The sequence below is a fragment of the Silurus aristotelis genome (assembly GCF_946808225.1).
Source record: "Silurus aristotelis genome assembly, chromosome: 16".
Lineage (NCBI taxonomy): Eukaryota > Metazoa > Chordata > Actinopteri > Siluriformes > Siluridae > Silurus > Silurus aristotelis.
This window is the reverse complement of record NC_139589.1, coordinates 3,470,899-3,482,521: the sequence shown is the minus strand read 5'-3', so window position 1 is coordinate 3,482,521 and position 11,623 is coordinate 3,470,899. Positions and strand designations below refer to the sequence as shown.

Genomic DNA, 11,623 nt, shown 5'->3' with positions numbered 1-11,623 from the left:
ACATGCATTCAAACTGAAACAAAAAGTAACACTCCAAATCAATAAAAACAGTTATTTCCAAAATAAATAAAGACACAACAAATAAACAGGACAGGACATTAGTGATTCGCCTCTAGAGGCCGCTCTCGTACTGTATAACGCAACCCGGAAAAACTAACTATCGGTGCTGATTAATCACCTCTATATAAGATCATGCTGCCTTTCTGACAGTTTTGTTTGTGGTGTCGAAGAATATCTTTTTAAGACCCGAGGCTCCTAGATTGCTTTTGATACACATAGTTTTTGAATCAGCTGCTGTTTTACTTTAACAGGCTTCTATTTTCATCATGTCTAACGTCTTTCCCTCGTAGGTATATGGAGTATTTCCCTTTGCCTTCCAACACTAGCTCGGATTTCTACTTTGAGAAAAGTGCCAACTACTTCGACTCGGAGGTAGCGGCCCGTCGAGCTGCAGCGCTGCTTCCTAAAGCCAAGATCATCACCATCCTCATTAATCCTGCTGACAGAGCCTACTCCTGGTACCAGGTCAGTCTCTTAGCAGACGGAGAACAATAACACGGCATCGTCTGTAATGTCCTGTTTTAAAATATAAGATTTTCCCACAAGGTTGGAAAAAAAAAAGAAAAAAGCTCAGAGCTTCATTACATCACCATAAGAACAACTTTTTTCTTTTTCTTTTTTTTTTTTGTTTTGTTTGCCGTTAGCTTTATTATCACGGGTGCAGCACTGAGCGATTTCTGGCAGCTAAAACACTAAACAGGAAGCAGAAGCTATTATTATTTTCCATTAAATTTAATAAGTATTATTGTTATTATTCATAAAAAAATATAAGTACGAATAAAGTACATGAAAAAAAGATAAAGAAAGATGGAAAGAGTAAAAAGACAGGCCAAAGGAAGAAAGACAGGCATGACACACGTAGAAAGTGAAAATAGATAATTGTTTTCCCTAATGATTATGAGTAAGTTCTCGGTGACGTTTCCTGATTTGTTGTTTTTGCTCTGCCCCAGCACCAGAGAGCACACGATGACCCTGTGGCCCAGAAATACACGTTCCATGATGTCATCACCGCAGGCTATGATGTCCCGATCAAACTAAAGGTGCTGCAGAATCGCTGTCTCGTGCCCGGGCTGTACGCAACGCACCTGCAGAGATGGCTCAGCCACTACCATCCCAGCCAGGTGAGTGTGTTTGGGGGAGGAGGCATGGTGGGATGGGATGGAAGGGAGGAAACAGTGTTGAATGGGATAGGAAGGGATGGTTGGATAGGTATATATGGAGGGTTGGGAAGGATAGATTAGATCACCGCAGGGGTGTGGACATGGCCCAGGGTGTATATTCGTGTGAACGAGAACTTGTACCCTCTCCCTTTGCTCAGATCCTGGTTTTGGATGGTCAGATGCTGAGGACGGAGCCGGCTGCAGTCATGGATAAAATCCAGAAGTTTCTTGGCCTCACAAACACTCTTAATTACCACAAGATCCTTGCGTGAGTGTCTTCATTTCTCTGACAGATTCTTTCTGAACATTCTCCTGTTTCTTTTTTGCTTTTCCTCTTTAATAAAGCACAGGTAGAGAGACTAGAGGCAGGTGATTACTGGCTGATTGAGCACTGTGTGTGTGTGTGTGTGTGTGTGTGTGTGTGTGTGTGTGTGTGTGTGTGTGTGTGTGTGTGTGTGTGTGTGTGTGTGTGGGTGTGTGTGGGTGTGTGTGGGTGTGTGTGGGTGTGTGTGTGTGAGTGTGAGTGTGAGAGAGATGGATTCATTTACCTGTCTGTCTATCATTTATAATCCCTTGTGACTTGTTCTGTTGGGTTCCATTTTTCCTCATCACCCGTCTACTCTATTCATATATAGTTAAAATTTTCTATATCTTTTTTTCTTTTCTCGTTTTTTCTTTCTTTCCTCTAGATTTTGTTTATGTGGCTCACTTTGGATGGTTTGTTTGTCTGTTTCTTTCTTTTTCTTCTGATTTTTTCCTGTCTGTCAAAATGTTTGTCTGTCTGTTTTTTCCTACCATTTCCTCCACCCACCCCACTTTTTGTTAGTTTCTTTAAAATCTTTGTTTTTTTCCTTTTATTTTTCCATATTTATTTTCTTTGTTATTCTTTCTTTCTTTTTTCCATGTTTTATTTTATTTATTTATTTGCGATCTGGCTGAAATTTGTTTTTTCTTAGTTTTCTTGCTTTTTTCCCCCTTTGCCTTTCTGTTTCCATGTTAATCTGCTAGTCTTTCCTCCTTTACCTTGTCTTTCTGTCCTATTTTCTTTCCTCTGTTTTTCTTTTGTCTTTTTCCCCCACTCTAATTTCTCTTTACTACCTCGTCTCTGAGTCACTCTCTCATCTCCTGCTTTGCCGTTTTTATTCTTTCATGCCTGACCACATAATCACTGCACCAGACTCATAAGCAGCAACATCTGTTCGTCCCATCCCCCAGTGGACAATAGGCCTGGTTTGTCCCCGTGTTTGTTTCTGCAAACAGACCTGGCTGCACACCATCTGTCTGCCATATTTGTTTCTCTCAGACTGATGTGGAAATCTGGAATTCCTGTTGACCCACCTCCGTTTTGTTTCCTCCTGCAGGTTTGATCCTAAAAAGGGATTCTGGTGCCAGCTGCTGGACGGGGGGAAGATGAAATGCCTGGGGAAGAGCAAAGGAAGGAAGTATCCTGACATGGATGTAGATGTGAGTGTTAGTTGTGAAACAGAACACTGAATTACCTCAGAATTCATGGTTTCATGATGTCTGGATAAATCGGTCACATGATTGCTGATCGTTTGGGTGAGGACTGAAAGGGACAGTGTAGTGCACAGAGCGGTGCATGTCCTTGACGTCACCTTGAGGTATCTTGGCAGACACATTGGAGTTAATGAGGGGTGGAAGGACAGTCTGATGTGTCCTGAATGTGCTGCAGTGCTGTGAATGGCAGCAATCTTTCGATCCAATGCTGCACACGATCTCGTTCAAAAACACAGCCACCGTCACACAGCTGGCTTCATCTCCACCTTCTGAAATGAAGTCATCAAAAATGTGTGTGCAGTGAAGATTTGGCAGGGGAAAAAATAACCCAGATCTTTCCTTATGGTTAGTGATCCTACAGAATGGGGAGTAAATCTCGGGAAAATTTCAGAAACTGCTGATTAGCGTATATTTCACGCCCAGGCCTTCAGTGATGTCCTGCCTGATTCAGTCCACAATCATTATGACGCCACGGCTATAAAAACCATCAATAATATAGAGAAACGCATTATACCAGAGCGCTGCATCACAGACAGGAATCTCATGAAGGTTATTACTAAAGCAAGAAACCCAACAAACACAATTCAACACTTCTCCTTTCTCTGTAGCCACAGCTGCACCTCCCAAATACACCATCTTTAGCAGAAGCATCAATATTACCCTCGTAAAATAACATGGCCTTTTTGTGCATTTTTTCGTGCGTTACGGTTTTCCTGGGGATCCGAATAAGTTCAGGAAATAAAACTAAAACAATAAATGAAAAGCTTAACAGCTGGTGCCAAAACGCCGACTATCAAGCTGGAGCTTCATCTTCAGAAAGAGGGCGAAGTCCACAGGAGCTGAATCTGCGGAGTAGGGTGGGTGGGTGCGCGAGTGAGATCATGTGGATCGTTCGCCGATGATCATCATGCATGAGTTGGGGAACGGTTTTCAGGTGTTGAGCTCTTGTCAGTGCAGTGCAGTTTGTGGGCGTGGCTATTGTTCTAAATCTGCATCGACAGTATGGCGTAAAATCTCACTTTCTTTTCCTCCTACTCCGACAGTCACGACGCTTCCTTCGAGAACACTACCGCGAGCACAACATCGAGCTGTCCAAGCTGCTGTATAAGATGGGACAGCCGCTGCCGAGCTGGCTGCGCGAAGAGCTGCTCCACAGCAGGTAGCCGGAAACTGGTGCTGGGGAGCCACAAAAACGAAGGCGACACACTCGCACTCCTCTGCGTGCTCCTGAGGAGATTCTACCTCTCCGATATCCTCCGAGTCAGCTACATGCAGCTGGATACGGCACACCAGAGGCTTCGTTCTGGAGGTCTTGGCTGTAAGAGGAAAAGAAACGGAGAGGGAAGGGGGGAAAAGGCAAGGTGCGGTGATGGAGACGTTGACATTCCCTCGCTTTTTCATTTGAAAGAGCATGGGTACCTAGGGATGTCTGTCAGTACCTTCATACACACACACACACACACACACACACACACACACACACACACACACATACACATAAACTAAGTGTTTGGTCTGCTGAGACACCTATAAAAACGTATTCTTTTTGTTGTTTTTTTGGAGAGCCCTTTTTTCAGCACAGAGGCCAACGAATGAACCAGGAAGGAACTTTCAACTCCGGTTTTGCTCATTCATTCATCCAACCATCCATCTTTTCATTTGCATACGTCACGTTTGAGGTCTGAACCAGGAGCCTGTCTCGCCCTGAAGTCTATTTTTGTACAAATTTTCTTTCTTTTTTTCTTTTTTATTAGACGCTCATTACGTTTTCCCACTCGAACAAAACGTGACATTTACAACAAAGAAAAAAAAAAATCACATCTACGTATTTATGGTGTACTTTACAAGTAATAAGCTACATCCGGAAATAAATGTGAGTGTATATATGGACATGTACAGAACTCTGGGATCCTGGCGCGCGTCGTATATCGCTCTTAAAATGAATTATCGCCTTAAGCCGGTTGCTGTTCGCCAGAATGACGAACAAAAAGTGTTCATTAGCATAGAAATGATTCCAGGATGAACCAGTGTTTCCCAAAGTGAGAGTATCGACCGGAGGGTTGATATTAAATAACCACATTTTCATATTTTGTTCTTTTATTCGACCCCCTTTAGGTTTTTTTTTTCCCTTTTGGTCACATGATTCGTGTGCGTACGACTCGAGTCGGTCCTATCGGAGAATGTATCGCTTCCTTTGGCACATAATGACCGTCTGGACTATATTACAGCCCTGAATGTAAGCGCAGACCTCATCGTGCCCTTCATCGGTGAGCAGAACACCCGGTGGAAACGTACGGTAGGTTCCTCGTAATGAAGTCAAGTAAGCAGTTCTTCCAGCTGTGATTCAAATAACGAACAAAACCTCAACCCACCCACCCCCCCTTCTTCCTGCCCCTCTTTTATTTGGTGCTTGTGGTATCAGTAATGTATTTTCAACCCCCTTCTAGTCTCGAGGACATTATTTAACTATTCCACTCACAGCTGGATGATCATGTCTTTCCATACGCCTTCTGGTGTAAAGGAACACTTGGTTCCATAGGCTGTTTGGATATGGTCCAGATTGAAGTGATTTCCGACGATGTGCACGGATGGACATGATATAAATCTCCGGTGTTCTGCCCTCGTCAGTGTTTCATTGGAACACAGAGTGGAAAAACATCTACCATATATCCTATGAAACTAAAAGTATATTGTCGCACTCATGTACTTGTTGAACATCTCATTCCAGTCCCTTTTCTTAGTATAATAACCTCCACTCTTCTTTTCTACTAGATTTTGGGCTGCGGCTGTTGGGGTTTCAGCTATATTAGCGTTAGTGAGCTCAGATCTGATGGTGCAGTTGAGGTTCCAGTTTGTATAAAAGGTATTCATTGGGTTGAGGAGGTCAGGGCTTTGTGCAGGACATTCAAGTTCTTTCTCTTCAACCTCAAAACAGCATGTGTTGATTAACCTTGCTTTGTACAATAAGCATCATCATACTGGAACAGTGGGTCTGAACTCCTAAATCCAAAATATCCGTTTCCATGCGCCACCCTGTATAAAAGGGGGAAAAATAGTGGTAACACTTTGAGGAAGAAGCGCATATGGGTGTGATGGGCAGGGGTGCACATACTTTTGGCCATACCAAATGCAAATATATTAAACTTGCATGTTGAACTATGGATTAAATAAAACACTAAGCAAGTGCCGATAAGATCAAATACATCACAGAGTACCGATTAAAGTTGAAGGCCAGGAAGCCTGACAAGTTCACCATCTTGATTTTGTTCGATTTTTTACTCGAATTGTATTATTTTTTTTAAACACTCTTGATCGTGGAGGAGGGCTGATCATAGAGCTGAGCTCAAAATTAATTCCCGCCCTCATTTCACATTTTTTTTACTTCAGAAATAAATCGAATTTGACCTGACAGTATTGATTTCTCTCGTTTTACAAACCAAACGGTGTGAAAACGGTTTGGAGGAAACGGTCCCTGATAAGCACAACGTTCTTTTGTTTTTCCCTTTTAACCAAGAACCAGCGTTCCATCATAAAGGCTCGTGTACTAAGGAAAGGTTGAAAGCGTTCTCTGAAGATTTGTGTTCTTCGTTTAAACGCTTTTTCGAAGTGCTCCCGTTGAAACGCACACGGTCTGTAATACTGACCCTCGCACCTTATACACACGATCCAGTTCTCAGCCTGGAAAGCAAAAAAAAAATTTAATAATCAGAAAAAAAAACATACAACCACCACCATGCTGCTCAGATCTTCATCATGATGTGGAGAACGGTCTGATTTGTTTTTTTTCTTTTTGTCCTGATGTATTTCTAACTATAATAATAATGCAATAATATATTTTCCTGACAAAGTCGGAAGTTTTGCACCAAGCACAAACCATGTGTTTACCTGTGTACAGAAAGAAAGAACGAGAGGAAAGAGAGACGTTTTCCTCTTGTTGGGTTCCACAACTCTAAACTCCCCCAACACACACACACACACACAAAGTGGTTCCCATGAACTTCACACTGCCAATCCTGTGCTTTCTGTATTATAATGTAGGATATCAGTAGATAGTGATGTAAATGAAATCGATTGTAAGGTAATCATCTGGACTGTACAATCAAACCTATCATTGTTAATATTTTTTATTGTTGGTAGCCAATATTTTTGTGATTAATTTGCAAATAAAGAAACCACTGTCTTTTTACGTCTTCGATGTGGTTATTTTTTACGTTTACATTTACGCCGTTTGGCCAAATGTGATTTGGTTTTTATCGATAAATACAGATTATGGGGTCTATAGGAGGCAGAATAAGAATATCACTATCACTACTCTGGAGTATTTTTTTTAACTGTAATCTCTCCCAGAATTTACAATCAGGCATAACATTAAGAGATAATGTCATTATAATCATGGCACCTGTTAGTGGGTGGAGATATTTATTAGGCAGCAAGTGAACATTTCGTCTTCAAAGTTGACGTGTTAAAATCAGGAAAAATGGGCTTAAGGATTGAGCGAGTTCGACAAAAACTGCAGCTCTTGTGGGATGTTCCTGGTCTGTGGTGGTCAGTATCTATCAAAAGTGCTCCAAGGAAGGAACAGTGGTGAACCGGTGGCTGAGGCTCATTGATGCACGTGAGGAGTGAAGGCTGGTACGTGTGGTCCGATCCAACAGACGAGCTCCTGTAGCTCAGATTGCTAAAGAAGTTAATGCTGTTGATGCTCAGTGAATCGGGACCGTTTCAAAGGGGGACTAGCACAATATTAGGCATGTGGTTATAATGTTGTGCCTGATCAGTGTATATTTCTTAAATAGAAGTGTTCATTTAAGTACTGCTGTAGGTATAGATGTAGATATTTGGGTGTTTTTTGAAGATCGTCACATCAAGCAGACGTCTGTTCCACCACCAGCACAGAAAAGGAGTCTCAAACCATTGCTTCCTGTTACCCTGAGAGATGGCGAGATCTGAGAAGTGTTAGAAGATGGAGAGATAAATGAAGCAGTGGTTGAGGATGGGAGGAAGTGTGGTGCAGTGTGGGGTAAAATAAAGTAGAGATGATGGTCCATTTTTAGCTTTGTAGGTGAGCGTCAGTGTTTTAAATCTGATGCAGTAGCTACAGTGAGCCAGTAGAGGGAGCACATACACATACAAGCCCACAGTTTTATTCATTTTATTTTCCAAAGGAAACTTTCCCATGAAGACCAAATCTCCATCATCCAGGTTACATAATTACACTTTTTGACTATAAAGTACACAGTTTTTATTTATCATATGTAATATATTTGCTATCATCTCTTCTGGAATACTGATTAATAATAAAAGTGTTAATTGACTATTAACATCATGAACCTTTGTATTTTTCCAACCTTGCTTTGTGATATTGTTCACTGTAAAAAAAAAAAAAGGTTGAATACAAATAAAATAGGATTGGATTGAATTGGAAATTTCAGATTGCAAAAGTCAATGCAATGCATTGACTTTTGTTTTTTTTATGAACTTTATTAAACCCATTTTTGTGACCAGTTTATTACAATGATAATTACAACTAACTATAAAACCTATTTTATATTTATAGATTATGATTTCCAGCATTCAGAAACCACTTTGAGAAGCACGATCTAAACTACACTTTAATTAGAAAATTTGATTGTCAATAACCTAGTCAATAAAATATATACAGTAAATTAAAAGTCATGAATAGTACAATAATTATGGAAACATATGAATAGATAAATAGCATAGTATATAATATGATATAGTGCAGCACATAATGTGTAATTATAGCATGTCATATACCATAATAATAATAATCCATGAATAATAACATAGAATATGGAATATCAATATATCAATAATATAACAGAGTAACAATAATAGATTGATCAAACAATAACCCTAAAAAGGATTAGTGATTAGTGAGATGATACCAAAAGAAAGGCTATTTTATGTTTTGTAAATAGAGAAAAGCTCAATGTGTTTTTTTGCAGGAAACTTATTCAAGTTGCACTGATCGTACCTTTTGAATTAATCAGTGGGTTGAACCGATTTTATTAGCTCAGGTGGTGTTGCTTTTCTTTTTAACAATTTCCCAGGGAAACTTATTGTCAAGATCCAGTTTGGATGGACATTGTGGTTATTTTGTATTCAAAATGTTTAGGAAATGTGTATGGTTACAACAATGCATCCCAAAACAAACTTGTATTTCATTTCTATTAGAGTAAATTAAAACAGTGTATGTTTGTGGGGATTTTAAAATAGTGTATGATTAGTGGTTAGATAGGTCACCAACTGAATATCATGTACATAATTCGAATTAATATTGCTAGACTTTTGTAATAAACAACATAAAAAAAAAAATTGCTAACAATTTATATTCGCTTTCCAAAGCAAATGAAACTCATTTTTAAATATTCAATGGGATACATTCCTCATCTGAGTTTTTGAGACACCGATTTAGTTTTGAAGAAAATGCCCGTATTTTCTGTCAAGTTGACAGAGACAACTGATCATCTTTTATTTTTTGTTTGTATTACAGAGTTCCATCGTCGTCACTCCCAACGAAAACCTCAACTCCTCCAGCTCCACCTCCTATCTTTTACTCAATGCCACTGTCTCTAAACCATACAACATCACAGGTCTCACCACAGTCCTATAAACTTTCCCTTTCACTCTCACAGATACTCTTCTATCACAAATCACTCCTGCTATCACTCTTCTCCACCCACTCCACCCTGCCTGCATTTTTTTTCTTTACTTCTCTAACACACTCTCCATTACTCTGCACTGTTGACCCCAGATACCTAAACTCCTCCACCTTCTCCACCTCTTCTCCCTGCAACTGCACCACTCCACTGCCCTCCCTCTCATTCACACACACATGTACTCTGTCTTACTCCTACTGACTTTCATTCCCCTTCTCTCCAGTGTGTACCTTCACCTCTCCTGGCTCTTCTTAACCTGCTCCCTACTCTCACCACAAATCACAATATCATCCGCAAACATCATAGTCCATGGAGACTCCTGTCTGACCTCGTCTGTCAACCTGTCCATCACCACTGCAAACAGGAAAGGGCTCAGAGCCGATCCTTGATGCAGTCCAACCTCCACCTTAAACCAGTCTGTCGTTTCCACTGCACACTTCGCTGCTGTTACACTGTCCTCATACATGTCCTGCACCACCCTCACATACTCCTCTGACACACCTGACTTCCTTAAACAATACCACAACTCCTCTCTTGGCACCATGTCTTACGCTTTCTTTAAATCCACAAACACACAATGCTCCTTCTGACCTTCTCTATACTTCTCCATCAACATTCTCAAAACAAACACTGCATCTGTGGTGCTCTTCCTCGGCATGAAACCATACTGCTGCTCACAGATGGTCACCTCTTCTCTCAGCCTGGCTTCCACTACTCTTTCCCATAACTTTATGGTGTGACTGATCAACTTTATTCCCCTGTAGTTACTGCAGGTCTGCATCTCCCTTATTCTTAAAGATCGGTACCAGCACACTCCTTCTCCATTCCTCAGGCATCCTCTCACCTTCCAGAATCTTGTTAAACAATCTTATTAAAAAGTCCACTGTCATCTCTCCTGAACATCTCCCTGCTTCTACTGGAATGTCATCTGGTCCAACCAACTTTCCACTCTTCATCCTCTTAATCGCTGCTCTCACTTCCTCCTTACTAATCCTATCTACATCCTGCTTCACCATCTCCACACCATCCATCCTCTCTCTCTCTCTCTCATTTTCCTCGTTCATCAGCTGCTCAAAATATTCCATCTCTCAACACACTCAGCACATCCTTTCCAGCTCGGTCCCCCTGTCTGGCCAATTCTCCTTCCTTAGTGTCCAACTTCTCCTACAGCTCCTCATATGCTTTTTCCTTGGCTTTCGCCACATTCCCATTTACCTGCTGCCGCATCTCCTTGTACTACTGCCTACTTTTCTCATCACTCTGTCGATCACTCTGTTTGCAACCTCTTTCTCCTTATGCTCTCGTGCACTTCCTCATTCCACCACCACTTCTCTTTGTCTTCCTTTATATTTCCAGATGTCACACCAAGTACCTTTCTAGCTGTCTCCCTCATAAAAAAAATAAAAAAACGGTCTAATATGTCTATGGCGCTCCCCATCAGCGACGAATAGGGTGGGGAGGGACTTCAATTTGTGCGGGACAATCAATTTACTGACATAAAATGTATTATTATTTTATGATTTTCCTCTTATATACTCTGTTCAGGTTTGTATATTGCTTTAACAAACCATTTAATCATTACATAATTAATAATTAATTGTGTAAATTACTCAGGGTTACAGAGAATCAATGAAAGCTTTTTAAATAGACTGTTTTGCCTCACCGGCACATGTAGGATTCAGTGCGTTTTCTTACACATTGATATAATAATTTTTTTTTGTAGTCAAATAATGTTTTGTAGTGTGTTTGTGCTTTACGTCCTGAGGGAGTCATGTGACCAGAGCGATGCACACAGAATACAGTTATGTGAAGTTGGAATGTGCAAATGAGCTCTTATGACATCACAGATCCTATATATAAAAATTTCTCCTGCAAAATAGAAATACAATCAGTTCATCATCAACGCCAGAGGTGTGCAGTAGCAAGAAGGGATTAGCAGTAGATAAAAGTTTTATTTCTTTGTTTCACATTAATATCTGGTAAGTAGCCTTAAACATACACACTGTCTGTTTAAAACTCTATAAATCACATGTGTCAAACTCAAACTCTATAAATCACGTGTGTAAATCACACACTCAAGATGATTTTATAACGATCTATTATTATTGTTAATGATGATTTATATAATAATGTGATATAAGCCCTGATAACACAAACTTTGGAGTCTTAACTGGGTTTCTTGCTTTAGTAAAATGGTGTTCA

General features: G+C 40.4%; 1 protein-coding gene across 3 annotated transcripts in view; it reads left to right on the top strand.

The window, feature by feature from the left end:
* The window catches only part of ndst1b (N-deacetylase/N-sulfotransferase (heparan glucosaminyl) 1b), a 77,984-nt gene extending 71,060 nt beyond the window's left edge, over positions 1-6,924 (top strand). For all 3 annotated transcript variants that reach the window (XM_083564538.1, XM_083564539.1, XM_083564540.1), the window contains 5 exons: positions 351-525; positions 1,011-1,181; positions 1,379-1,488; positions 2,582-2,684; positions 3,782-6,924. In XM_083564538.1, coding sequence (XP_083420664.1) covers positions 351-525; positions 1,011-1,181; positions 1,379-1,488; positions 2,582-2,684; positions 3,782-3,901 — 679 coding nt within the window. In that variant the 3' untranslated portion in view covers positions 3,902-6,924. The remainder of the gene's footprint in view (positions 1-350; positions 526-1,010; positions 1,182-1,378; positions 1,489-2,581; positions 2,685-3,781) is intronic.
* Positions 6,925-11,623: the final 4,699 nt, after the last annotated feature.